The sequence below is a fragment of the Empidonax traillii genome, unplaced genomic scaffold (assembly GCF_003031625.1).
Source record: "Empidonax traillii isolate 1590-97213 ecotype Southwest subspecies unplaced genomic scaffold, ASM303162v1 scaffold487:size479533, whole genome shotgun sequence".
NCBI classification, from domain to species: Eukaryota; Metazoa; Chordata; class Aves; order Passeriformes; family Tyrannidae; genus Empidonax; species Empidonax traillii.
In genome coordinates, this window is record NW_020955680.1 from 181,579 (window position 1) to 209,198 (window position 27,620).

Sequence of the window (27,620 nt, forward strand, 5' to 3'; positions counted from 1 at the left end):
TTACTTGCAGCAGCTTGTCTCTTGTGCTGCTCAGCAAAGCCAGGTGCTATATTAGGAGTCCTAGATACCCACACGAGAACAGTATTTAGGGGGTCCTGCAGATAAAGAAATTAATCTCCTTTTCCTGAGGGAGAAAGAGTCCTGTTCTTTGTCACTAAACTTTTGAGGGCAGTTGTGTATATTTGATTTTTTTCCCACTGAGAACAAGAACAAAGAAAGAGCTCCTGTGTTGCTTCCACAATATGAGAGACAGCTGAATTTCTGCCCTCAGCAGTTGTTACAGGATTGTCTGCTTGATGGGGTCCTAGGAGTGTACTGTCAGTGTAACCCATCTGATTTTATCTGGGGCTGCTGTACCAAATGTCCCACGGTTCTGATCTCTAACTCTCTTCTTGCCTCCCAAGGACACCAAGAAGATTGAGAACTACAAAAACCAAAGACATTTCCCACCTGGAGGGATCCCTTTACTGTATTTGCAGGAAGAATGAGATACCTTAAAGCCAACCAGCTGTCTAAACAGATATGTCTCCATATGGATATATGTAGGTTTAATGAGAAGTTTGAAACAGAGATCTGCCGCTCATGTGGGGAAGGTAGCCTTGGCAGACCATTCCAGTGACCTTGTCTGAGCCCATGCCAAACTTCCATCTAATTTATTACATGTATTTATGTAGCTTTTACTGTCACTAGAATAAAAAAGGCAAGCCACATGCTTTGTGTTAACCCATAGCTTAAGTAAGTCCACCCATTTTTTGTTTGGTGAGTGTGAATACAGTAGGCACAAGCAGGAGTCATAGTTAAGGGAAGCTGGGCCTTGACTTGTCCAAAGAAACAACTACTAAAGAAATCCAGGAAGAACATGAATAATGGCCACACTTCACAGGGCAGAAACTCTGCAGGTGAAGCCTGTCAGAAATTTGCTGTTTCTACCACCGTGGAGACTCATTAGTGGGACAAGTAAGTGTACCAACCAATGCATGCCACTTCTAGTGTTATTTGGTACCTGGCCACCTTTTTTTTGCATGAGTAATCTTTGAATTTGAGGCTGTTGAAGAGAGCACAGTGTTTTCTTACCACAGCACGCTTTTCTCAGAGCCCATGCAAATGCAGTACCTTACATTTTAAAGTAGTCATCTGCATTTAATCTATATTCATCAGGTGTAGCAGTTCAACCTGCAGATATTTATAAGCTACAAAGACTGAGACAACCATAGCAAATCTGCATCTTAATGACAATACTGCGATTTTCATTGATATTGGCATGATTTTTGCAGTGAAGTCCATAGTATGGTAATTGGTAGATTTTCAACATAAATTCATTTTGGAAAGGATTGCTGAGATTACATAAGTGAGCATCTTAAAGATTCCACAAAGTGAGTTCTACTTCTTATTTCTCATCTTTTCCAAGACAGAAAAAACAAATGCACAAAGTTATATAAACATTCAAGCAGAGTTATAAAAGGAGGATGAGAACTCATTAGAGAAAAGTGTTTGGCAAGCAGAAATCTTGAAGATAAAATCTTCCACAGGAAATCCATAAAATTAGACAAGTATCATAGAGAAACTTGGATTTTCAAATTTAAACAAATCCCAGGAAGCCCAGACATCATTTGTCTATTATTTTTCAACTGCTTTCAAAGTCAAGAACTGCTAGCCTAGGCAACATCTACAAGGGCTAAATCGAGTGCTGCTTTAATACTGCGTCAGTCTGCCTTGACGACTCTGCTCACAAAATGCATATGGAGAGACCATTTCAGTGTTATTGGAAAATTAGGGTAAAATGCCTCTGGCAATACTCTTCCCACCAAAACTATGCACACCAAATACACAAAGCAAACAGTAAGAAAACAATGGCACAGATCAGTATTTTCAAAAGTTCTAAATGCCTACTTGCCTACAAAGCAAAATTATTCATGGACTTTAGAAGTTAGAAAGTATTCCAGTTTACTGGGGGCTTTTTAAGCTTAACAGATAAGATACCGCAGATTCAATTGCAAGCAGTGAACTATTTCACATAGACTTAAATGACAGGGAGTCTTTTATTCTAACTACTGCAACTGGATTCCAGCCAATCCCTCAACGAAACATATAATTGGAAAAATGTAGGTTACAGCATCAGTAGTATTCAAGTGCCTCTATTCTATCTAAAAATGAAACAATTTTTCTGACTTTTAAATGTCTCTACAAAAAAAGGAGCAATTATTTCTTAATAAATGCATCTGTTGAAAATTAAAGAAAAAAATCAGTTATATTCCCCCAGATTTCATAAACCCTCCTAATTTATCAGCTTTCTGAGAATCTGCCAAGCTACCTTGTCTTCTGTGTCTAGCCTTCAAACTGCATGAGATTACCAGAGGTGAGGCTCTCTATTCATCAGTGGGGGAGGAAATGTCAGCTCTTGGAAGTGTCAACTGTGGCAGATTTTGCATATAAAAAGCAAGAGAGAGAGGTATTATTCAAAGCTGTGCTTAGAAAGCCCTTTTAACAAGCATAACGAAAAGGTGCATTCTAATTTCATTTTCTGAAATTTTATCTAGCAAATAAGGGGTTTTAATAAAATATAAAAGTTCTTATAATTATTGAAATTACAGAAATTGAGCTAGAAACAACTGCCTCTCACCTAACCATCCCAGATCTGGAGGTAAAAATGCACCCTTTCCAGCACATGAATTTACTGGCATACTTTTTTGTATTTCTAGAGTCCTTGTTACTCTGATGACATGTTTAAGCAGCCCTTTCCTCTGATCTATGCAGCAGATAATTTTTGCACAGCCTGTTTTCACTCTGCGCTCAGCATGCCCACTGGCTCTGCAGGAGTTCTGCTCGGGAAGTGAGAGGGAAAGCATGCACTACAGATCCACAAAGTAGATACCAGCCAATGTCTGGCTTGGAAAAAGGCATGAGGCTGAGAATTTTTGTGGGGCACTTTCTTCTTTTTTTTTTCTTTTTTTTTCTTTTGAAGATGAAACTGAAAGTTTTTTAACCCTTGGTAGATCTCCTTTAATTTAAACTTGAATTCTGAGCATGTAAGAATAATTTCATTCATTTTATTGTGTAGATGCAAACCCCCTTTTTTTTTTTTTAATCAGGATATTTAGTTTGTTCACTGTTCTTTGAAATAAAAATCCCTCAAACCACTCTAAATCTGCATAACTGTAAGGATGGACTGAACTTCTCATACCAGTACAGTACACTGAAATCAATACTGTAGTTCTTGAAAATATCCTACTCAAAATTATAGTGTATTTTGTAAATTACATCTTCAATTTATACATACAATTTATGTATACATATATATACACACATGTGGCTCACAAAAATGACTGAATTACCCTTATTTTCCACTTTCAGAGGAAAACAATGGAGGTTTTGTAGTTTAAAACGGCAAACGGTGCAACACTGAAACATAACCACTTGTGGAAATCAGTATCAACAGCTGAGCACTGGCCACTACAGACAGCAGCACTGTATGTATATTACTGAAGGGTCTCAGTGACAAAGGCAGAACAGGTTTGGTCATATATTGCTCAGAATTTGACACAAGCACACCAAAACCTCTTCACAGGTATGTTGATTTCACCAGCATTAAATTTTTGGAACAAAAGCATCTATCTTGTCCTGTAAAATCATAGTATGAAATAAGGAGAGTAAACAGCACAAACCTACATGAACACACAAAATTTCTTATTCCTCAAACATCTCAAAGCCCAAATGTCAGAAGGATAATTTTAAAAATCAGTCTCCTGTGCTCTGCTGTGTTTTGGGATGGAAGGAGCTAGGAAAGACAGTTAAAAAGCTAGTTATCAGAATTTTTTGCCAAATACAACTTACGGCAAATGAAGGTATGTATTTCAGAAAATCTGTTTCCAAATCCCAAGTTAGGCTGCAAAAGAAAATTCATTTAAATATCTTAATCATCACTGCAGCATCACTCCCTGAGGAGAAGCTGCCACATTCCAGTGCAGCTGGAATTCAAGTGGCGAGCCCCGACAGAGGGGTTATTGCAGGTCACAACACAGAGTAACTGGAAAAACAAAGAAAAACTCATGAATCCTCCTGGGCTCAACTTTCCTTTTACTCTGGTATTAGTGATGTTTCAGCAAATGACCTTGTCATCATATTTTATATAATATCTCTGGTTTTGTGTACATCTTACCAGTAACCATATTTTACCAAATAATTTCATTTCCTAAAGTTTTACTTAAAAGTGAAAATAAAAGAAGAAATAAGGGCTGGAATTGATAATTCACCTGTAATATGAACTAAGAAAGAAAATATTCCCAAAGAACCTGTTATTTAATATAATGCAGTAGAAAGCGAGCACCGATAAATACTAGGTCACTGGTTTATGACAGTCTCTGTTTGGGTACTGACCCAATGCACCTTTGGAATACCAGGCCATGAGTGCTATGTCCCTGCAGTTTGCAGTGACTACAACTGGTGCAGGGTGCTCAGCATTTCCCAAGACTAAAAGTTAAGTCACAGAGCTCCTGCTGGAATATACACTTCAAGTCAATAGTCATTCAAACTTACCTCCTTATCCCTGAAATGGCAGACGTAAATAAAGAGTGCATTCATGGCCTCGGGGATCTTGTAAGGCTTAGTCAGCAACAGCGACCCTTCCTTGAGGAAAGGCCTTTTCATAACATCAAGAGAGTTAAGATAACATAAAACCAAGAAAATTAAAAAATTATTTACTATATATAATCTCTAAACAAAACCTGATTTTCTTAAAAAACTACCCAAGCACTTGGAACACTTGTTTTTGAGAAGATCTCTATAAAACACAAGTTCATTGTGAAAATAACTGGATTGTGGAAAGATTATAGTCAGTGGACAGCAATGCATGAATATCATATAGTCACAGAAGACAGGCTTGAAAAAACTTGTTGGTATTCCTTTGATTGTATTTACGCTACTGAAATTATGGCACAGGCTTAATATCTTTAAGGAAGATGAGAAATACATCTAGGTGAGATTTACAAAGCTCCATGAAACGTGCTTACAGGAATTCTATGCAGAACACTCAGTATCCACAGGTTTGTTATTGCTGTTGCGGAGTAAGTAAAAATATCAGAAAATAAAGGAAGAAATAGCACTTGCCTGTGACAAATACAGTGTCCCATTCTGATTTTAAAGAAAAGCAAGTAGGTTAGATTCTGATCTCTGTTATATCCACACAATTACCACTTCCCCAGGAGTGAATCCACTCCTAATGGCAACTCTGTAAATTCGATTAAAATCTGGGCCAATATGTGCATTAATTTAAATATTCAGATTAGATCAAGTAAGCCCTATGTGGTAACAGTCGTTGTAGAGTTGTATCTATACATCTTTTCTTGGTGACTGTTAAATGGCTAGTATAGGATCTGAGAAATACATTGTCCTTTTAGGTCAAATCACATGATAGTTTGTCAATGGAAAAAATCTACTGAATCCTTTTTGCTAGAATATCTCTCCACCTTAACAAAAGAACTTTTTAAAAAGAACCACGTTTTTTAATACTGTCTTCTTTTTTTCGACACTGCAGTGCATGAAATGAAAAACTGACCATCAGCTGAGTCAGTAAGGAGAAAATCAGGAAAAACAGTATTTAAAGACTAGACAATCAAAAACCTGTAATGAATTGTTACTATTGTCCCAAACACAAGCCAGCTGTGTTACCCTCTCCTCAGGTAGCCATTACTATAATGGTTCACAATCAACTGCTGGGGCAAACTTCTGAACTCCTTCATTTTCACTCACACCAAGCCCTCACCAGGGACTGCGATTTCTCCTCCTTTAGTTACATTTCTTAACTAGAGGATACCACCATTTGCTCTGTGGTCACACTCTTTGCAGGCAAGATTCAAGCAGACCTGAGCAGACAAGTGCTGATGTTCTAATTCAGCAGAGGACTTGTGCAAGTCAAACCTTCAACCAAACCAGCTGTCCAGCCAACAGACAGCCCCAGGGCAAAAATCTGAGTACATAGCTGGATCCTTCACATCAGGGCTCTGGTTCAGACAGGCTGCAAGCTCCAGCAAACTGCAGTGGGGTAATGAGAGGCCAGGTTTTAGCTAAATTTATGAAAAATCTAGACTCTGTGTGTGAAGAAAAATAAAATTATTACATACATTTCACATCTGCTCTAATAAAGCCCCATCAGTAGATACTGAACTTTCCAAGTTTTATTTTACATTTTTCACAAACAAAGACATGCATATCTATCAGACGCACAGCTACAAAATTGTGTGCGTACATTTATTTCTTAGGTATTTAATGAAATGCAAGAGTTTATTTTGAAATCAAACTTCAACACTGTATAATAATGATAATAATAATTATCTCTTTTAAGAATAAGTCAACTCATGGAACATTTGCAATGATGATAATTCATACCCTTCAGGTTCCTTGAAATTACACTGAATCAGAATAATATCACTGATGGAGGTTTAACCACACTCGCAGAAAAATAGTTGTGCAAAGAAGCATACAGTCACTCTCCCCTCAATTTTCAGTGTTCATATCACCTGGGGGAAAAAAAAAAACAAAAACACCAACAAAAGAAAGATATGCTGAACTGCTGTAAGTACAACATTATTTGCAATACGAAAAAGTAACAACAGTTTGTGATACAACTTCTACTTAAAACTTAATATAGCCCCCCAAAACAGAGCTGGAAATAATTACTAATTAGCTCATACAACTGAGAAATAACAGCCTTTTTATATCTGTATATGGGTAAGCCTGGATTCTGTTTCCCTCAGTAAACATCATCTATGTTTACATGCATGGGAGCCGGATGTAGATTACTGATTCTTTCAAGAAACAGGAATTACTTATCTCTGAAGGCACATGAGACTTATGTTCATAATTATGTTTTCCTTAAAATATATATCATTTAATGTATTACAGTAAATCATTATCACAGACTACAGTACCATAAGGACTGCAAAACCAAAATTGTGCTAAACCAGCTTCACACAAACACAGGTTTTTTTGCTTATCCAGCACTAAAGAGAATTTAAACCACGTGTAAGTTGGTAAGAAAATCAAACTACTTACAAAAGATTACACATACATGTTTAAATGACCTTTAGAATTAAGACCATAACAAAGCTCAACTATGTAAATATCTCTTAAAAATAACAACTGACACTTCTCACACCTTCATTTGCAGATGTATTTATCTTAAATTGGATTCCACTGGGATCTCCATTCTTCAATATAATTAGCATATCTAATCATGTCTGAACTAACAACCAGATTATCTACAGAATACCTTAAGCAACTTTACAGTTTGATAAACATCACACCCTTTTGCTTATGGCCAGGAATAATTGCTTCAGACAGAACTGAATCACCTTTGTGGGAAACAAATTAATTCCACGGAAAGGTATCAGGGTTTTCTGTTTTATGCTATACATTTACTCGTAAACAGCACAGTAACAAAAATAATAAGAATGGACTGCTGCCTATTAAAATGCTAATTTTGGATGTTTGTTTAATCATAACAGTAATACTAACAGAATACAATACATCTGAATATAATTAATTTACACTTAAACATCTATATCTGTAAAATATTTAGCAGTTACAAACCTCTGAAGGGTTTGTGTTTCTTTTGCACTTACTTTTATTGTGCCTAAAAGTTACCTGTTCGCACCACTTTAAAAAATTAGACACTGATACAAAAGTTCAAAGCCTGATGAAATTAAAATATCTGGAATTATCTCCTTGGTTTTGTTTTTATTTTTCTGGCAAAAAAGTAAAATAAATCAGAGACTGAAAATTCAGAATACTTCCCCCCTCAAAAAAAAATTGGTAAGCAAAACAATAAACCAAGTTGTTTATTAAGCATACAGAATTGAGTGCTACATGGTTGAACATTACTCAGCCACTACTGAAAAAAGATAATCAAAATACCCCTTGCATTACTCTGGCACACATGATTTTTACTCAAATATAATTGAATTATTATGTGATAAAAAATTCACCTTATAGACTTCTACCATGAGATGTCCTATATGGAAATTTACTTAATAGTGAAAATCTTCCTCTCTTGTGCAATACAATTACCTCATAGTGACTATGCATACTGTTACCTGCTCACTTCACTACCTAGTGGTCACACTGCATGGTGTTCTGCCTTGATTTACCACATCCCATCTTAAAACACATTCATTATGTGAGGTGGTAATTGTGGCTGAGTCACACTTGGCTCTAACTGTACTACATCTGTTCGGACAAAAAGACCTAAAGTTCTAACTAAAGTTCTAACTGAAGAACTAAAGCTGTGAAGGCAGCAAGTTACTGAGTTTTTCTCACTACTGGTTGCCAAGGAAGACTGGTGGCACAGTATGTAATCATGTCACTCCTACAGGAGATCAATTGCTGCTGGCGGAGGTGGCCGGCCCTCTGTGGTGTTCCCCATGAGCACCACTGCCACTCCGCTCTCCTCTGGGGCAGACGGCTTCCTTCTTCCCTTGCTCTGCTCTTCTGATGCTTGCATCTACATGAAGAGCACAGCTGGCATGTGAAAGTAGCTGAAAACTAACCTACCAAAAAAAACCCCAAATCACCCAACCTTTTCTACAGGTACTATTTTCTTCATGTTGCAGCAGCTATGACATAAATCTCATAGGGGGCAAATACGGCAAGTGAGTCTGGACATCAAGTTGTTTGGCAGTGTAAAAGCAGCAATAACAAGACTTCCTGCTTCCCAACAAGTGGAATCCCTCTGAAAAAATAATAACATTCTTTTCACTGTAGAAAGGTTGAGTATAAACAACCAATGAAACAGATGTGATCGTAATTAAGAAATTATAACATAGGAAAGCAATATTAGGATGTTCTTCTAAATCACCAAGGTATGTGAAAAAAAAAAAGTTTCTCTAAATTCAGAATAGATTACTAGTATAATAAAGACCAATCTTGACAAACAAAGCAGAATGTATTGATTTCTAATAAAATTAAACCGTAGCACTGTAATCACAAACTTCATACTGTCACAACTTTTATGAAAGAAGTGAAAGATTTACCTGCCTAAAATCTGGCTTATTTGAACAGCTGGCTTTACAGGAAGAGAAGTAGTCTTAGGCTAAAAATCTAAATGTAAATTTAGATTACAATATCACTGTATAATTGCACATAAATAAAGAACATTAAAACCAGAGGAATTTCCACAATCCTTTTATAATACCAAGTAGAGGTTTTCATTGTTTGCTGGTTAAAGCCTATTCTTTCTTCCTTTCTTTTACCAAACTAAAAGTCATTTATAGAAATTGTGTAGTATTTATTAATTTTGGTATCTTCTATGTGTAAATTTGAACTCTCTGGAAGCAGTTTAGTATTTTTTACACAGCTAAATCATATTTGTGTCTATACTACTGAGTATACTTTATTAAAAGCTTGCATAACACACTTGAATTTTTGAGTGAATTACTGTACCAACTACTGGGAGAATACTCTCCACAGAACAGTGAACATGACTTCCTACTACCAAAAAGATAATCCATATGTGTTGTCAACACTGTTTTCCAGTTGACAGAATTAATCAACATCAGTGAAGTATTTCATAAAACTCCTAGTCAATTATGTCACAGCAAGAATTTTAATAAACATTCTGTTACTTTGTGTGTATTATTTTTGGCACAGTTTTATAAAAGAACATCCTTGGCCCACTATAATAATCAGTGTGTATTGATGCATACCTTTGGTGAGAACCTGCTTAGGTTTTTTTCTTTATAATCAAAAGCCTATTCTAAAGGGTTGTTAAGAGTCTCACCTCCTTTGGTTTGCAGTGGTATGCTGGGAATGTCAGCCTCTGTGCATGGCTCATTGTTCATGCTGATGCAATATAATGGTTCATCCAGGAAAGAAGGTTTCTTCAATCTTTTTGTGTTGAGTGCTCTTGACATAAAGTAACCTTCAGTAATACTCTTATCTCCCATCTTCTGTAAACCTTCTAGGTCATCAGGTTCCTCTGTTTGGGCCAGTGAATCCTTTGATAAGTGACTACCAGCCAATGCTTTGCCGATATAGTAGCCAGGGATTTCACTCTCTGCACACAAGCTTTTGTCTTCGAGTCCAGCCTTTTCCTGAGCCATTAACATCTCTACAATATGGTCTTCAACTAACATTTTGGAAAGAGTAGATGTGGAGTGAAGAGTGGAGTCTTGACTTGTGTAACAAGGGGGACTTAATCCAAAAGAAAGAGATTCCTGAGACTTTGGCATGGTAACGTAACTTATTGTTCTCTGAGGCTGCACACATTCTTCCAGAAGGGTCTTAAGCTGCTCTTCAGAGAGGCTCATTTGTTCTTCGGTCTGAAAAAAAAAAAAAAAAGGAGAGAATTTCTTCTGTCAAAATATAATTAATTAAAAGCAGCGCCATAAAACAGTTTGAGAGATACAAAAGCACTGGCAGAACTCTTAAACCAATATAAATGTTTTTTTCAATTCAAACTTAATTTAAATATACATTTACATAATTACATCATATACGTAACATCCTCACTAGGTTCTAGATAGATTCTGTGCTGAAAGTTAGGACAGAAGTCTGATGTCTGCAAGGTACCGAGGCCTTTGCCTTTGCACAGTCCTGCACTAGATCTGACCGCTTTTTAATTACCAGAGCATGTACTTTTTCATGTATCTTGGTTTGTTGTGTATACATAGACACACACAGATTAGGATTTTAGTTATTGAAAGAAAAATAGCACATTGCTAAAAGACTGTTGGGACAATGCAACTGGGGTCAGAAACGGTTTTGGACAGCACCAACCCACAAAGACTGTCACATACTGACTGAAGTATTCCCAGCCTCTCACTGTAGAAATGCCACATAGTCTCTCTCAACCATGTCAAGCATGACCCATGGCATGAGACAGAAGAAATTATTCTTCTGTCTTCGGTAGGACAGTTTTAGTGCTTCCTCCCAGCTGTCACTGCTTGCATAGCTCACAGATGTATCTTTTTGGTGAATTTCTTATTCAGAGAGCGTCACACTCCTATAATTTTTTATCATACAGGTCTCCATTCCCGGACATTTCTTAAAATTTGTTATTAAAGATAACGACTGATATTAGCTGGTTATGGTGATGAATAGCAAAGGATATTTTGCTCAGAGGTTTGCAATGGGAATTTACTTCCAGCAGTTACAATCCTTAATGCTCCTGAAAACAGAGGAGCACAATACTCTCAACACTTTAAAGACAATAATAGTAAGTGCAAGACCTATTTTAGATACACATAATGCACTTGCCCATGAAATGGGAGATATAGAAGATTTATTAATACATATTAAGATGTTGGAAACAATATGCAAAATTTAATGGAAAAAGATGCTTTCTACAATAAAAGCCTCAGTTTTACCCAACCTCCAAGAGAAAAAGGATCAGCTGACAGTCTAGTGAACTCTTAGGCTACAATGATTTATGTCAAACAACAATTTTATTCATTGTGTAATCACTATTACAGAGAATTTACTTTCCATTGTGCTAGAGGATGGACCTACGGTCATTTCAGAGGAGAGATCAGTATCAGATGCAGAGTTAATTTTTTTTCCCCTGAAGGTCTCTAACCCAACTACAGGAGTGACATGATCCTGTTTGATGTATATGACACGAGGAGATGACAGACCAAGTAGCACAAGGTGTATGGATTACACCTGAAACTGAATATTCATGTTGATAAATAAGACAATTTTCAATGAATATTCGTGTTGATAAACAAGACAATTTTCAATCAGAAAGGAATAGAATTTCTTTGACAAAATTGGGGCTATTAAAAATTACTAAGTGGGACTACAAAGGGAACATTTCAGGTTACCGTCAGTGACCATTCTGTACTTACATATTCGAACATTAAGAATAGCTAACAGTCACTGCTACAGACAGAATACTGTACAGTTCAGGCACTAACTGATGTGCTTAAACTCAGTGTTACATATTTTTCGAACACACTAGTCTTTCTGCACAGATTAATTTCTTTCCTGAAGTTACTACAAGTCCCCTTCTTACACCACATACAACAGAAGACAACTGCATTAAAGAAATTGAGATAATAAGGGCTTTTAAACATGAAAAAAAAAAAAAGGAAAAAAAGGAGCATCAACAGACTATCTCTGTGGGTAGAGATCATTAGTTAGGTGAACACAGAATCAGACAGGGAAAAACAATTAGCAGCAAAATACTAAGTAGAATCAAAAATGAAGACATGAAATTTTTCAAACTTCCACTCTCAATTCAATCTACTAGCTCATGCTGAATTCCTCACATTTCATGAAAGAATATTTTAACTCGCATGCCAATGTTTGTTTACAAGTAGCCGTTACCAGAATGGACTTGCTGTAAGAAACAAGACGCATTCACTAAGGCAGAGTGCCACATAACAGACCACTACTGAAGCACAGCTGCATCTACGGTATATCCACTGAGCAGATTATTACGCTACATAAACATGACCATATTTGTAACACAGAAGATTCTCACATCTGGAAGCCCACATGGATTCCCACATGTTTTTGAGTGTGTGGTTCTATACTAACATATTTCAAAGCTCTTGGCCAAGACCATTTGGTGCTAATTTTATGTTAATGACAGGGCAATTCACTTACTGCAGAAAGGAATTCTGCATCTGGAGTAAATGAATGACCAAGTACATAATTAACATTGTGAGGAAGATCATCTTGTCCTGCCTTTCTCCTATCCTTTTATTCTCCCCATCCCCACCCCATTTATCTGCAATCCACTTTTTCCCATCCAAATTTATTTTTTTCTTTTTTTTCCTTTCAGGAAAATCATATGGTTTGTATTCATAGATTACCTTGATTATTACCAGAGAGTTAAGTGGGATGATTTGGAGGCATATGGGGAGGTAAATGAGTATAACAGCTATAGAGTGAAAAAGTTTGGGAACTTGCGGGCTTTTCCTCCAGAGTGGTAGGCCTGCGGGCAAATCAGACAGTGTAAAACATTACTTTTTTTTTTTGCTTGCTTGCTTGCTTTCTTTTTCTTTCTTTCTTTCTCTCTCTCTTTCTTTCTCTCTTTTTTTCTCTCTCTCTTTCTTTCTTTCTCTCTCTTTCTCCCTCTGGAATTTTTTCTAAGACATGGATACTAAGATGCAAAGATAAGGAAAGAAAGTATTTAATAAACCTCTCCAAAATTTACATTTTAAAATACTAAAGGTTCACTGTTCATTATTTTCTGGTGCCAAAGTCAAGAGATGACTACAGGCTTAAGGAAAAATATACAGTGGAGGAGAAGATAGCTCTTAAATAACTATCAGTCATCCACTCAGCAGCAAGGAATTTACATTGAAATGAATGCAGAAAGGCTGCTGTGGAAATCAGAAAACTGAGTTTAGGGAAACATGTAACACCATAAGGAGAGTCACCTCACAGCAAAAAAGGCTGTGCATTTGGAGACAAATGAGCATTTTAACTTATGGAATTGCATAATACAGCAACTGTATTAGAAGTTTGAAAATATACATTTGCACACACCAGAAGCCATCGTATCACAATTAACTGTAATCGTTTAGAGCCACAAGACCTGGATTCAGTAACACAGTCTTAGGGAGACACTAGATTCTATGTCTCCCAAGATTTCACTGCCCTCATTCTAAATAATTTACAACTCCTATACAGAAGAAGTAGTTCAAGATATTTCTTTGCACATACAAGGACATAACATTAATGTCATTCAAAACACAGAAACAGCCCATTAGACAAGGAAAATGAGGCATCAGGTCTGGTTCCCATTAAAAACTGGAAAACTTTTTAATTGTTCTGGCTAATTTTTAATAGGACACTGAGTCCTATTCATTTCCTAGGCTTTTTTACCGTTAATGATCTAAAAAACTAATTCCTAGCTAGGAGTTTAGGAGCCTGCTAATGACCTTTAGTGTTTATGTGTGGCTAGCTTTTCACACACTTGTGGCCCTTCTCTGACTGAAGATTTCTTGTTCCTTGCTAAATTCTTCGGTGACAGGAGTCTATAGAGAAAACCTTACTGCATGTGGTAGGAATGCAAACCTGTAGTTCGCTGTGGACAGCCCTGCTGTGACAACAAGTTTGCAAGTTCAAATCTTTAGGCTTTTTTCCTACATGTAGACAGTAACAAAAACAGACTAACAGTGAAAGCCCTTATCAGATTTTACCATGGGGAAAAAGCTAGTACGTCAGGATTATTTCTAATTACAGTAAATAACCATAAAATGACACACAGTAAACGAGTAAGTCCGGACTATTTAAGGACTCACATAGCTGGCACGTTTATAGACACATAAATTTTGCTGCTTAGTCTGAAAGTATTACAATAATAGTTCTCATGATAACTTATTTGCTTGAAATAATTTACTTTGGTGCTTTATTTTGCTTACATATTTACTGGTGTGTGGGACTGCAACAGTCAATTCTAAAGTAACTGCTTTTTTCCTGATAAAACTACTTCATTTTAAGAGTGTACTGATCTATTGAGACAAAGTTCAGATTTTCGACAGATCAGTACATGACAGTTTTGAAAGTTTTAGTTACTTAATAACTTATTAACAGTTTCTCAAACAGCTCTATTCCACTTTGAAAAGGCAATTCTTGCCTTTTATCTCCATGCTACACAACTCAACCATTAGCTCCAAGGTCTCACCTTTCTGCACCTCATGAAAGCATCATTCACATGCCTATGAATCCTACTGGTCAGTGCAAATGTGGAATATTATTAACATATTACATACAAACCAGACACATCCCGTCATTGTGACCGGGCTTCTTACAATTTCCAAAAATGTTAAAAGCCCAAAGTTCTTTTGCATCACAGAAGTCAGTTTGATGTCCATAACTTGTAAACTAATTTAAATTACTGGAATATGTCTTTAGGAGACCATTGTGGATTAACCCCAGTAGGCAGCTAAGCACCACACAGCTGCTTGCTTAGTACACACCCCCTCAATCCAGTGGGACAGGGGAAGAAGAAAGGAAGGGTAAAACTAATAGAGCTTGTGGACTGGAACAAAAATTGCTTAATAAGCGAAGGAAAAGAGAAAGAGAGAAAGAAAACAAAACAAGAATGCAAAGGAAATAACTCACTATCTCCCACAGGTAGACCATTGCCCACTCAGTTCCTGAGCAAAAGATGGCTAACTTTGCAGAACCCTCTCTTTTCCCTTTTATTGCTGTGCATGATGCTATAGAGCATGGAATTTCTGTTTGGTTAGTTTGGATCATTTGCCTCATATCCCAGCCTATTGCACATTCCCAGTTTCCTCACTGGTGCTGTGCAAACACTGTTTGGCAACAGCTAAAACATAGGTATGTTATCAGCACTGTTTTGGTCACAAATCCAAAACACAGCACCCTGTCAGTTGCTATGAAAAACATTAACATCCCAGGTAAACCCAGTACAGAGACCCACACATCCACTTTCACACAGAAATTTAAGTGTCCAGCAAGTCATTTTACTGCTTTCAGTGCTTGCTTGTTTGTCTTACAAACACTACATTATGAGAAGAAGCTTAATAAATGTAAAAGAAAAAAGTTAATCTTTCCTCTGCAAGGCTATTTCAGAAGGGTTAGTTCAGAATGTAATGAGAGAAAATGTTAACTAGAATAGACTAAAAACATGCTTACAACTCAGTGACTTTCTGGAGAGGACGGTAATGTGTATTGATATGATGGTGTTAAAAATTAAGAATGAAAGCTGAATAATGGATTCGGAAATTAAGAGCTCTTCATACTACAATCAGGATTTACCATCTGGTGGTTCTGTGCTTATGTCTAGTTTTAGTTGGTTTGGGGACTTCTGCACTGTTTCAGGAAAGACAAAAATCTTCAAGAATGAACAGGATTCCTGAGCCACAGGAGAAAATCTGCTTTTGCTTTTTTCCTTCTACTGCTGTCTTTCCTTCTGTTAGTGACATTTTCCCTTCTCTTATTTTTATCCACTGCTTCTGTTCGTGTAAGGACAGAATGAAAAGGTCTAGTAGTCAATTTTCTGGAGCTGCTGCTGCTAAGAGCCAGAAAGCAGAAAGGACAGAAGCATCTTGGCAAGAAAACAGAAGCACCAGACAAAAAGAGGATGAGATTAGTGGGCATCTGGCAACATCACTGTCTGAAAAGAAAATTCAACTTGTAACATTATGAGCCCTCAGAACCACAACATCAAAGTCATTATCAGCCTCTCATAGTAATACAAAATCTCCATGAAAAAACTAATTTAAGAAGAGTATAAAATTTCAGAAGAGAAAATGAACTTCATTAATAAATTGAAAATAAAAACCCCTAAAATATTTTTCTCCTCTCCTCTGACAAAAAGAAATCTTGAGAAAAATCAAAAAGAGACATGAGTTTATACAATTCAGTAGCAAAGCAGATGAAAATTGTGAAAAAGAGACATAATAGTTGCAGCAGTTAATTTTTTTAAAAATAACCTACAGATTACACAGGTAAAAATAATTAAATTATTTTTCCCTGTAAGAACTTGTAATAATCATGCATATTTTAGTCATTACAAAGAGGCACAGTACTTGCTTTAATTTTAGCTTTCTCAAAAATATCAAGTCAATCATTTCTGGTTTGAATGTGCAAATAGAGGAAAACTGTTTCATCAGCTATGCCACACTGTAAACTTTAGAAAGAGAAAGCAACTGGTTGCCGGAGGTAACAGAAGTAGTAAAAAAACCAAAACCAACCAACCAACCAAAACCCCTAAAAGATGTTTCACAACCCTTTTCTTTTCATTTGATATTACAGACACTAAGCTACATTGCTTGCAGCTGCAGAGTTTACATGGTACTCTACTAGGATATAGCAAAGAGGTTTTGGTGGCTGTGTGAATTTATTCTTGGAAGCCTATGGAAATAATTCTAGAATTTTTAAAGATCCAAAGAGCTTTATTTCCAAATTGCTACAAGTTGTATTTTTCACCCTCCATTTTCTGAAGCTTATTTTCAATTTTAACTTCATTTCATGGTAGCTTTTGATCTACAAGTCGTGTAATGTTTTCTAGATGCCTATATATTAGGAGGGAAGTTCTCACAATGGGCACTAAAATCTAAATTTTATACATCCTCATCAAAATTTTAAGAAGATAATTTTAGGAAACAGATTTTGAAAATGCCTCAGAGGTTTTAAGTTTCTAACATTCCTATCAGGCATGTATTTATTAATTAAAAAAAATATTTTTCAAATAATTGAAAACTACTCTCATAATTATTTTTTCACAATTGAGTATATACATATAAGAGGAAGATTATGTCTCTGAAACTCCATTTTCATTAATTGTATCAAATATGGGGTTTGTAAGCTTTAGATCCTAAAGAGTACTGAATTCAAACCTAAAAAGCTAAAATACCAAATATAACTCACTAAAATCTGTATTTACATTAGCATGATGGCTTTTTCTGTCATTTTAGGAGCCAATAGAGCATAAGACTTATGTATCATGTTATATCATACATCTTGCCCTGAGATTCAAACCCTGGCTGTAATTGTATACCAAATTTGACTTCTGTATTTATTGTACAAGAAACATTTTCTTTAGTCAATAGTTTTTAAACAGTGTTGTCTGGCTACTCAGTTTTACACCAGTTTCCATCATTAGCAGCACGGCTCAAGTTTCTATTAAGCAGGAATCAACAAAGAAAGCAATTTTATTTATTATTGTTAATAGAACAAAAGAACTATAATTCTAAGGAAACATATTAAACTGTATATTTAAATGTGCATAGAGCATATTTTCCTGGCTAGGGCAAAAAGGTACTGACTTGATGTAATGAGCACATTTAAATGAAAATTGGCATATCCTAGTAGTCACTAAACAATGAATCAAGCATTCTTTAGAAAAAATAATTTCAAAGTTTAAGAATTTTAAAAGCTGCATAAATCATTATATAAATCCCCCTTGATTTAAATACCAAACTATGAGAAAATTTAGTGATTTAAATCACTTTGAATATAAATATCCATCTACTCCAAGGTTGCCAACAGATGTTTTGCAAGAATTCAGCTCTTCTAACTTCAGATTAGTTCAAAATTAATCTAATTAATCTAATTTAATGCATTTGTAGATAAAAAAAAGCTTAGCATTTTACTATATATGAGTCACTGTAAAAATTTTCTCTCATTTATAAAATCTTTCTCAACAAATAGTTCCCTGTTTTTAGAGCACTTGATTTCATACAGTTTCAAGTCTTTGTAGGTTAGAAAGCAAGCTGGTTTTAATTGAACACGCTGACGGCGTGCGAAAATGCAAGACAAATTCGTGAATTGGTATTTACAATCCATCATTCAGAATTAGGCTCTCATTTTCTAGCCTCTGCTGAAGAAACAGAACTTCTGCAATCTAAGTTATTTAGCATTCAAACTCAGTTTCCTAAATGTCCCATTTTGTGTTTTTAACTGTTTGTTATTAAGCATTTAACAGATTTCATTCCATAGAAATATCGTCCTTGAATATTAAGTTGTGGCTTTAATTTTCAGCAAAGCCAGCAGAGTAGACAAAAATGCCTTGATGTGGTTGCAGCTGTTTTCTGTTACAAAACCCTTTTTTTTTTTTTGGTCACATTGGCTTCCTGGCTTTCCTTTCCTCCTCCAAGAAATAGATACAGTGTAGCATGTTGGATCACAGTATCATGTAGTATTAAGAAAGTATCTTGAGATTTTAAGAATGCTTACAGGTCTATAATCTACTTGGGGAACAGAAAACAAACAGCAATAAAACTAAAGAGCACAGAGATTTACTTCTTAATGTACAAAACTTCACTGCAAGTGCTAAAACACCTATAAAACTGACAATGCATCCAACAAGAAGGAAAACTTCTCTTAGACCTTAGAAAGAGTACAAAATAAGAAGGAAAACTTCTTATACAGACCTGTTAGAGTGAGTCCAGAGGAGGGCCACAAAGATGATTAAAGGGATGGAGCACCTCTCCTATGAGGAAAGGCTGAGAGAGTTGGGGTTGCTTAGGCTGAAGAGAAGGCTCAGGGAGACCTTGTGGCACCTTCCAGTACCTCAAGAGGGCTACAAGAGACCTGGAGAGAGACTGTTTACAAGGGTATGTAACCCTTGTAAATGGGTTAGACCAGGGGACAATGGCTTCAAAATGAAAGACAGCAGGTTTAGATTGGATATTAGGAAGAAATTCCTTACTGTGAAGGTGGTGAGGCGCTGGAACAGGTTGACCAGAGAAGCTGTGGATGCCCCATCCCTGGAAGTGTTCAAGACCAGGTTGAATGGAGCTCTGAGCAACCTGGTCTAATGTAAGGTGTCCCTGCCCATGGCAGGGGAGTTGGAACTAGATGACCTTCCAAGTCCCTTCCAACTCAAACCATTCTATCCTATAATTTTATGAAAACAGAGAAGCCACAAACAAATGATCTAGGTTACCTACATAGCACTTTAGTCTTACTAAATATGGAAAGGACCAGCCAAAGGAGCAGAAGGCCATAAAGACTCATCTCAAGCAACTTCAGACAGAAGCTTAAAAAAAAGAAAAAGTAGTTTATGTATCAGACTATATTTTCCAATAGTCTTTAGAGGCACCTTTGAAAGGAACTCTTAATTGGCTTTGTACCAACAGCAACGGGGATCTCTGAATACTCTGAATACTCACTTTTTCTATATAACATATTAATGTATATGGTAAACCTGACCTGTGATATATATTTTTGAATACAAATATTCTTTTCTGATAGCAGAAGTATGATATGAAGAAAGTTCTGCTATATGTAGACGAAGAAGAAACAGAAACCCACAGGGTTCTCTGGTGAAGTAATACAGGTTGTGTACAATCTCAATTATCCAATTTAAGCTAAGTACAGTTTCTTTTACAAATGTTCTTTTCTTACAGAGTTTCTGATATCCTTTCTTTGTTTCACAATCACACTACCTAAATCAAGAGCCTCAGCCAAGTGCTAATGTCACCTGTAGTTCCCCAAGGTCCTCATAAGCAGCAGAGAGATACTGGCACCTCAGATCGTAATTCAACCCAGCTAAAATCTAAAGACAGAACACTTACAATTTTTCTCAAAAATTACTGTTTTAAACCAGAAGCCTTTCTGACAACACAGTTAAAAGGATACTCAGCCAAAAGAGAATAAATGGGAAGAAGTAGAGATCAATATTACAAAAGAAACTTGGCAAATCACAGAGTATTAGAAAAAGCTATAACATACACTACTTTTCAGCAGTGTACACTTCAACTAAATATGTTGAAGTATAGAACTGCAAATACATCTAGCTTTAAATAACAAGACCCACAATGTATCACACTAGCTTTACTTTCATTGTCTTGCTATAGTAGTTCATCCCAGAAGCTCAATAAAAGAGCATGTACAGTATTGCCATGTATTGGCAAATGCAAGCACTCGAACACTGAAAGCCAGCACACCTCCAAAAATACAAAGAATCACAGAATCAAATAGGTTGTAAAAGACCTCTGAGATCACCAAGTCCAACCTTTGACCCAACACCACCTCCTCTACCAGACCATGGCACTAAGTGCCACATGCAGTCTCTTCTTAAAACACCTCCAGGAACAATGACTACTACCTTCCTGGGCAGCCCATTTCAGTATCTAATCACCCTTTCTGTGAAAAAATTCTTCCTAATGTCCAAACTAAACCTCCCTTGGCGCAGCTTAAGACTGTGTTCTCTTGTCCTATCAGTTGTTGCCTGGGAGAAGAGACACCTGGCTACAACCTCCTTTCAGGTAGTTGTAGAGAGTGATGAGGTCACCCCTGAGCCTTCTCTTCTCCAGGCAAGAGAAACCCAGATCCCTCAGCTGTTCCTCATAGGACTTGTGCTCCAGACCCTTCACCAGTCTTGTTGCCCTTCTTTGGACACGCTCCCAGCACCTCAATATCAATCCTGAATCGAGAGCTCCAGAACTGGACACAGCACACGAAGTGCAGTCTAACCAATGCCAAATACAGGGGCAGAATCACTTCCCTGGTCCTGCTGGCCAAACTATTCCTGATACTAGGTCTAGTATATCTGAAACTAAATTTTCTTGGTTTGATCTTTCAATTGTTACTGTTTTAAAGAAAGGTTTGGGTTTGTCTCTTTCTTAATAGGAGCAAAGATTCTAGTGCCATTGTGACACTGCTAAAATCTAATGCCTTAACAGTACCAAAAATTATACAACTTGTGGGAATGATAAAGAGAAGTTGTCAATATTTGTAGTTGTGTGAATTTTAAGTATGGAATCCCACCTCAGGATTTCAACAGGCTCAGGACTATAATGTCTCTTTAAAAAAAAGGAATCAAGGTCCAATTTACTGCTTATAAAATGTTTCTGACCCTTTCAATCCATGACATGGAAAATTATACTCACAAAGAAACACTCCACCTAAAATGTATGAAACTGTCATTGTCTTCAAGAAAAAAATCCCTGTACATAAGTATAGATAAATGAGTAAGGGTACATACAGATAGTTGGGCCTCTGCTTAGGAGAGGCCAGAGAAAAAAAAGAAAATCAAGTTCTGTTTGGTAGGGCCTGCTGCCACAAGGCAAACGCAAAGTTTTTAACAGGGAACGTCAGGTTCTAGCTGTGTTTGTCAATGTGGGTATATACTTTATGCAGGACTGCAAAAACATTTTTTAAAAAGAAAGGAAATAATAAGAATCTGAATTAAGAATGGAAGGATATTTTGAAATGATCTGGCTCTTGTATTTCCACTCAAAATGAAAACTCAAAGCCTTTAGGAAGAATGTGATGAATAATATTGCCCCAAACATTCTGTTTCGAGTTTCAAGCCTGCCTGCACCCGTTCTTGATTTTGGATAGGGGGCAGGGTACAGAACCTTTCAGTAAGTACATGAACAGGAGTTAAGAGCTTGAAACATCCAAATACATATTACTAGAAAATTCACATTTACCACGTAACAATAAAAAAGGTATGACTAAGGTGATACAAGTGTTTATCTATTGTTATTACTTGATGTTTAGCAGCTGTTTTTGCAAAAAAAAAAAAAAAAGACATATAAAAAAAGCAAAATTATAACATTATTCTTTTTTTTCCTAACTACAAAGGGCACTGCTCAGAAAGTCTAGTTGTTAAAGTAAACTTCAGTTTTGATTAAAACCCTTACAGTTTTTCCTGAGGCTTGTCTTAGAAATAGTAAATGTGCAACAGTACCAATGACTACATTTCACTAAGTTTTTAAGAGATTTTAATTCACTAGGCCTTAGAAATAAAACCACTTTCAGCATCTTTGGTTGTTCTTCTTATGTCCCAGAGCAGACATCTAGAAAAGTAAATGAATTCAAAGTGCTGCACTTCCTTATTGCTATTATCCTGATTCATATAATCAGAAGCAGGTATCTGCATACATATAAAAAGCAAAAAAGCCTTTTCTCTCTTTAGAGAGACAGTAAGCTAATTTGACTATGGAAGCTATAGACTAAAAGGTACATAATGCAACACTGTAGTACACTTTTCCTTCCCGCCACTTACTCATTGCCTGGTAATTCCATGCCTGGTAAATAAAAGATGGCTATATGTTTGTAACTAGAAGCAACAACGGCATTCATCAGGTCACACAATTTCACTAGGCAGGTTCCTGTACTTCTTCATCTCCACTGACGAGCACGCCGCAAGCCAAGTGACTCGGATTTCCTGATGTACAGGAAATCAGATAGCTCAAACAGCATATACTAAGCATAAGCATACCAGCTTTCCTGCAGCAGGGATAAAAAAATAATTACATTCACGTAGAAATCTAAAGGCTTTATAGTAAAAAGACTCGTCGCTTAAAAAAATAATGTCTTGATGATATAAGAATATTTTAGGCTTGAATTTTTCACCCATTTTCTGCAGAATGTGCTTATATGTAAAATGCAATTCAAAACAGCTGCGTAAACATTGATTCTAAGAAATTTTGTTTATTTAGAGAAATTAATTCTAGAAACTACAAACAAATTACCAAAATGTAAAATGATACAGCTGCATGTAGCTCACAGAAAAGTTAGTATTTTGCAGTTTGAAATGTATGCTTGCAATAGCAATAGCAATAGCTAAAATATACTTTTAAATGCTTGGGACAATCCCATTTATACCCAATGATGTACACCACTGTGCAAGAAGGAAAAAAAAATGTCTACTACTTCCCCTAGTAAAAGACATGAAAGCACCAAAAGATTCATGTTTTTCAAAAGAAAGTTATGTAAACTTATCATGCATTTGGGATACAGGTGACTCTGCTGAAGCCAGAGCCTGTCTTTTGCCCATGAAGTCAAAGTTCATATGTCACTCATAAGATCTGAAAGATTAATTTACAAAAAGTCTGTGTGATCACATTACAAGGTCAATGGCCTAAACACAAAGCACTGTGCACCCCAGTTGCTTGGAACTTTCTTTACTGCACACTGGAATGTTTTTGCCCAGTTTCTTTGGTAAAGAAGAACAATCAAAGTTCACAGCTGTGTTTCTGATGAATTAATAATGACATTGTTGGTTTTGGAGGACACTACACTACTCTCAGTTATGTGGAATCACAGCTACTGAATCAGTAGGCAATGACAGAGTTAAGTGTTTCATGTGCTTCTTCCAGGCAGTTAGGAGAAAGCTACTTATTCATTAGGCTAACTCAGATAGAGAGTTCCTGTTGAAATATACTGAAAAAAAAAAACAGATCATATTTTTTGAAACAAAAGTAGAAGCTTAGGGTGGACAATAAATATTTAAAAATCATAATTTTAACCAAAGACACCTACTTCTTAGGTTAACATGCTTTACCATTACGCTCATTAATATTTCAAACTTTTAAAGGAGTTCCAGGATAGACCATCAAATTATTCAAATTAAATGTAACAAGGATCAGATTGAAACACAGTTTATATATCAAACTAAGACAAGTATGACATATGCTCACAGAAAAATATGCACCTCTGAAATCACATAGCATAGCAGCAGCTTCCAGCACTATTCTACTGCATAAAATACAATAAAAGGATATCAGGAGAGATGGAAGTTCCACGTAACTGATTATTTTATGTTAATGACAATAATAAAAACATACATGAATATCTAACCTGTTGTTTCAGAAACAGAAGTCTATACAAGCACTAAGTTTGGATACAGCTACAATCTGGAATGATGATGCTGTATAGTAGTATAGCCCTTACAATGTGATTACATGTGTGTATACCAGCCTGGCTGGCACAGTTTAAGAGTTATATTTAATTCCTTAAATTGAATGGGTTTTAATTAAGACAGACACATAATGGATCTGAGCCACACAGTGATTTTCTATCCTTTCAAAGGACATCAGAAATCCATTTTTTCTGGAATTTTAAGAATGAATTGTTGTGGATCTCACTGATCTGCCTAGCAGGAGACACAATCAACTTGTTCTAGCCTTACAGACTCTGTTGACACATGTATCCCCTAACAGTACTAAGAACCACCTGATATAGGAATTATTTTAATGCACTTGATGCATTTGACATAGCCTGTGTTTTACTTCATGCATTATTGGAAGAATATTCCTTACATGGGTGATTAATTCTTAGTTTTAAGTGGGCTAGTTTAATACTGGCTAGTGGGAGCTATAGACTGTCAGGCACCATGTTAAAAAGCCATAAAAAGGAGTATGGAGACAATAACAAGGCAAGGGACATGACACAGGTATTTTTATATTTTATCTCCAAGTCACTCTTGGGAAAGAGGATTAAGACACTTCAGTCTCCCTCCTCAGAGCTGAATATGCTAAGCACTGTGTCACAACACCTTGCACCTCTCTTTGGCTTGGCTTTCTCCACATGACAGAGACTAGTTTCATCAACAGCCATGAACAATCCTGCACTGAATCTATTCTATAGCTTATGGAGGATGGATGGTTTTCTCTTATAAGATCACACAGATGTAGTTTGAAACAGGGGTCTTACAAAGAAATAAATTTAGTTCCACCACTGGTAAGCAAATGTTTGAAGCATCAAATAAGTTGAGTAATTAGAAGAGCTCTTCCCTGTCTGAAACAAAAATATTTTAAATGTGCCTAGCTTTACAAATTTCCTCTAGGTTTTAGATCTTAAGAAGACAAAGACACCTGACTGAAGCCCACAATAAATAAAATCCCTAAGTTCCAGAGAGGGTGGGTCCACAAGTCCACAGACGTTTGGATTTTGAGTTTGGGGGTTTTTTTACCTTTTATATGTCAGCCTTAGGCTGTTCCCAGTTCAGTAAACTGGCTGCTCTGAATATTATTCTAAACCCACATAATCCTCATTTGGAACTGCAGAGAAAGCCCAGGAATTAACATACATTCTCTCAATACAGCTTTAACTGACTTACCCAACATGGGAGGGCAGAGTTTGCTGAGCCACTCTATCCACCTTTCTCTCAAATGTTCCTAAAATTCACTTCTTGTTTAAAAACAAAACAAAAAAAGCCACAAAACAACAACATCAAAGCAAAACAACAACAACAAAAAGGCTCACTAATGAAAAGAAATCAGTGATTTAAGTTTCTCTCTATCTGGTCTTATATCTCTGTATGTGGAGTGGGATGAGGGTGTGTAAGTATGTATGCATATACCCACTATGATCCTAATGAGTTAATTTCATCATTTACTGAATTATTTACAAAACCAAAAATATGAGGATGGGCACAGGAAAAGGCTGCAAATGAAACCAGAATAAAATAATAAAGTATTAAGAGTAAATGTGAAGTGTAGAATGCAAATTTCTATTCTGCAATACATAATTATATAATTTTTTTTAAAATTCCAATATTTCACTCTAGGACATACAAAAAAAAATCTGGATCACTCTATCTCTCAAAACCACAAAACAGACCCATATGTTCATGAAACAAACCATATGGAAAAAAAAAATCAATCTTTTAAAAATATTCAGGAATAACAAAAAGACTCATTGAAGAATTCTAATAATTTCTATAATGAGGAACTTAAGATTTATTTTTCTCATGACATAGGAAAAAAGTTCATGCTGAAATCTTCAAAATGTTACTCTGGGGAAAAAAAAGTGGTGGATATTCATAAAAAAAAGATCTGTTAATACAACAAATACAATAAGAACTAAAAGGACAGCTCCCCTTCTCCAAATGAAGCTTCTTTATTTCTGATGAGCAGTACTTGGTTGAGAGTTTTATAAGGAGGGAATATTCTGGCTTTTGGATAGCCCTGAGGGGCAAGTACGGTACTGCCCATGCAAAAAGGGGAATACTGCAACAATGCGGGGGAGTGAAAGCCTTGCCATGCTCCAAGTCCTTACATCTGGTTATAGCTACAGTATAAAGCCATGCTTGTCTGAAGTTAGAGCACTGTATAAAAGGTGCCAACAGATCCTGGAACAAGAACAGTTGGAGAATCAAGGAATTAACAATACATCTTATAAAATCTCTTCTCCTAATACAAAAGTGAACCTAATCCTAAATTTAAAAAACATCTCTGGCTATTTTGAAGCTGCTACAATTTAAACTTCAATTGCTACTAAAAGTTCTATACACAGTTTCTATCATGCAGGAAATAAAGACCAAAGATCCTGTACTCACAAAAGGGTACATTATGCTTACCATCCAATTTCTACTCCTAGCTTTTCTGTATGATTTTTTTTTCTGTTCAGCTACTTACTCTATCTCAGTTTAATCTATCTGAAAAAAAATTTGCTATTAAAGGGACAAAATGATGTAGTCAAAAGCTTGGCTGGAGAACTCTGGGTTCCCTGAATAAAATATGATGCAAGAAAGAATACTAATATGGGCAAGTTGTATAATATTGCATATGTTAAGAATGAGAATTCAGACCTACAAATCATTTCATACAGTGCTGCGTTTTTATTCATACAAGTGATCGCAAAACTGAGCCTACGGCAAAAAAAAATTAGAATTTGAGAAAGGAAAGCACAAAAAAATTATACTCTGAAGAGAAAACAGCATTCTATATTGCTTTGAAAACAAACCAGGCACAGTAGAGCACCTCAAGTGATTAAATTTTACATTATTTGAACACTAAAGCAAAGTATTTTATTGAAAACCATGTAACAGCAAGATTACTAAAAATAATGGAAAGATAAAAATATTGATGAACAGAGCTAAAAACAAGACATGACATACATCATCAAAACTGAAGGTATGTTTAATTCAACCTCCTCAATTATTACTGCCTTCATTAAATATTTCATGTGATTTAGGACCATATACTACCATTTTCTCTTCATTTACCTCACACAAAGAAAAATAACATAAGCAAAAAGACTACGGTCTATTCAGCAGCACACATCTTCTAATCTCTGCATATGTATTGACACAGACTGTAATCACGTCTGATTTGTTAGTGCAGTCCAGTGAATCCTTTATTGCTGTTTAATCCTGACTGCTATATATCCTATGATTGCCAACTATCTACACAGCACCTATTGCACAGTATGTCTGGCACCATAAAAGTAGAGAAACTTAATTAAAATTACAGCATTACTAAACATACTAAAACCATTCCTAAAGATGAGTGCCAAAGATAGCTTTCTGAAGGGGATTAGCTTGGATATTCTACAGTGCTACCTGAAGAGAACATTACATTTCAAAGGTGTAAACATCTCAGATGATAAAAAATATCACAAGGTATCAAGGCATACTGATATGCTCTTTGCACCTGCATATTTCAGTGTTCTTCTCATAT

The 27,620-nt window shown here is 36.1% G+C and overlaps 1 protein-coding gene across 3 annotated transcripts in view; it reads right to left on the reverse strand.

Moving 5' to 3' along the window:
* FSIP1 (fibrous sheath interacting protein 1) overlaps window positions 1–27,620 on the reverse strand; it is a 90,871-nt gene that overhangs the window by 9,564 nt on the left and 53,687 nt on the right. The window contains exons 12-14 of one of the 3 annotated variants that reach the window (XR_003572603.1): window positions 9,770–10,310; window positions 9,024–9,090; window positions 6,156–6,512 (exon numbers count right to left, since the gene is read on the reverse strand). Coding sequence is in view for 2 of the 3 variants with exons in the window: in XM_027896195.1 (XP_027751996.1) it covers window positions 6,490–6,512; window positions 9,770–10,310 (564 nt within the window). In the remaining variant the exon portion in view is untranslated. Of the gene's footprint in view, window positions 1–6,155; window positions 6,513–9,023; window positions 9,091–9,769; window positions 10,311–27,620 lie in introns of those variants that run through there. The other 2 variants (XM_027896195.1, XM_027896198.1) reach the window with 2 other exon arrangements.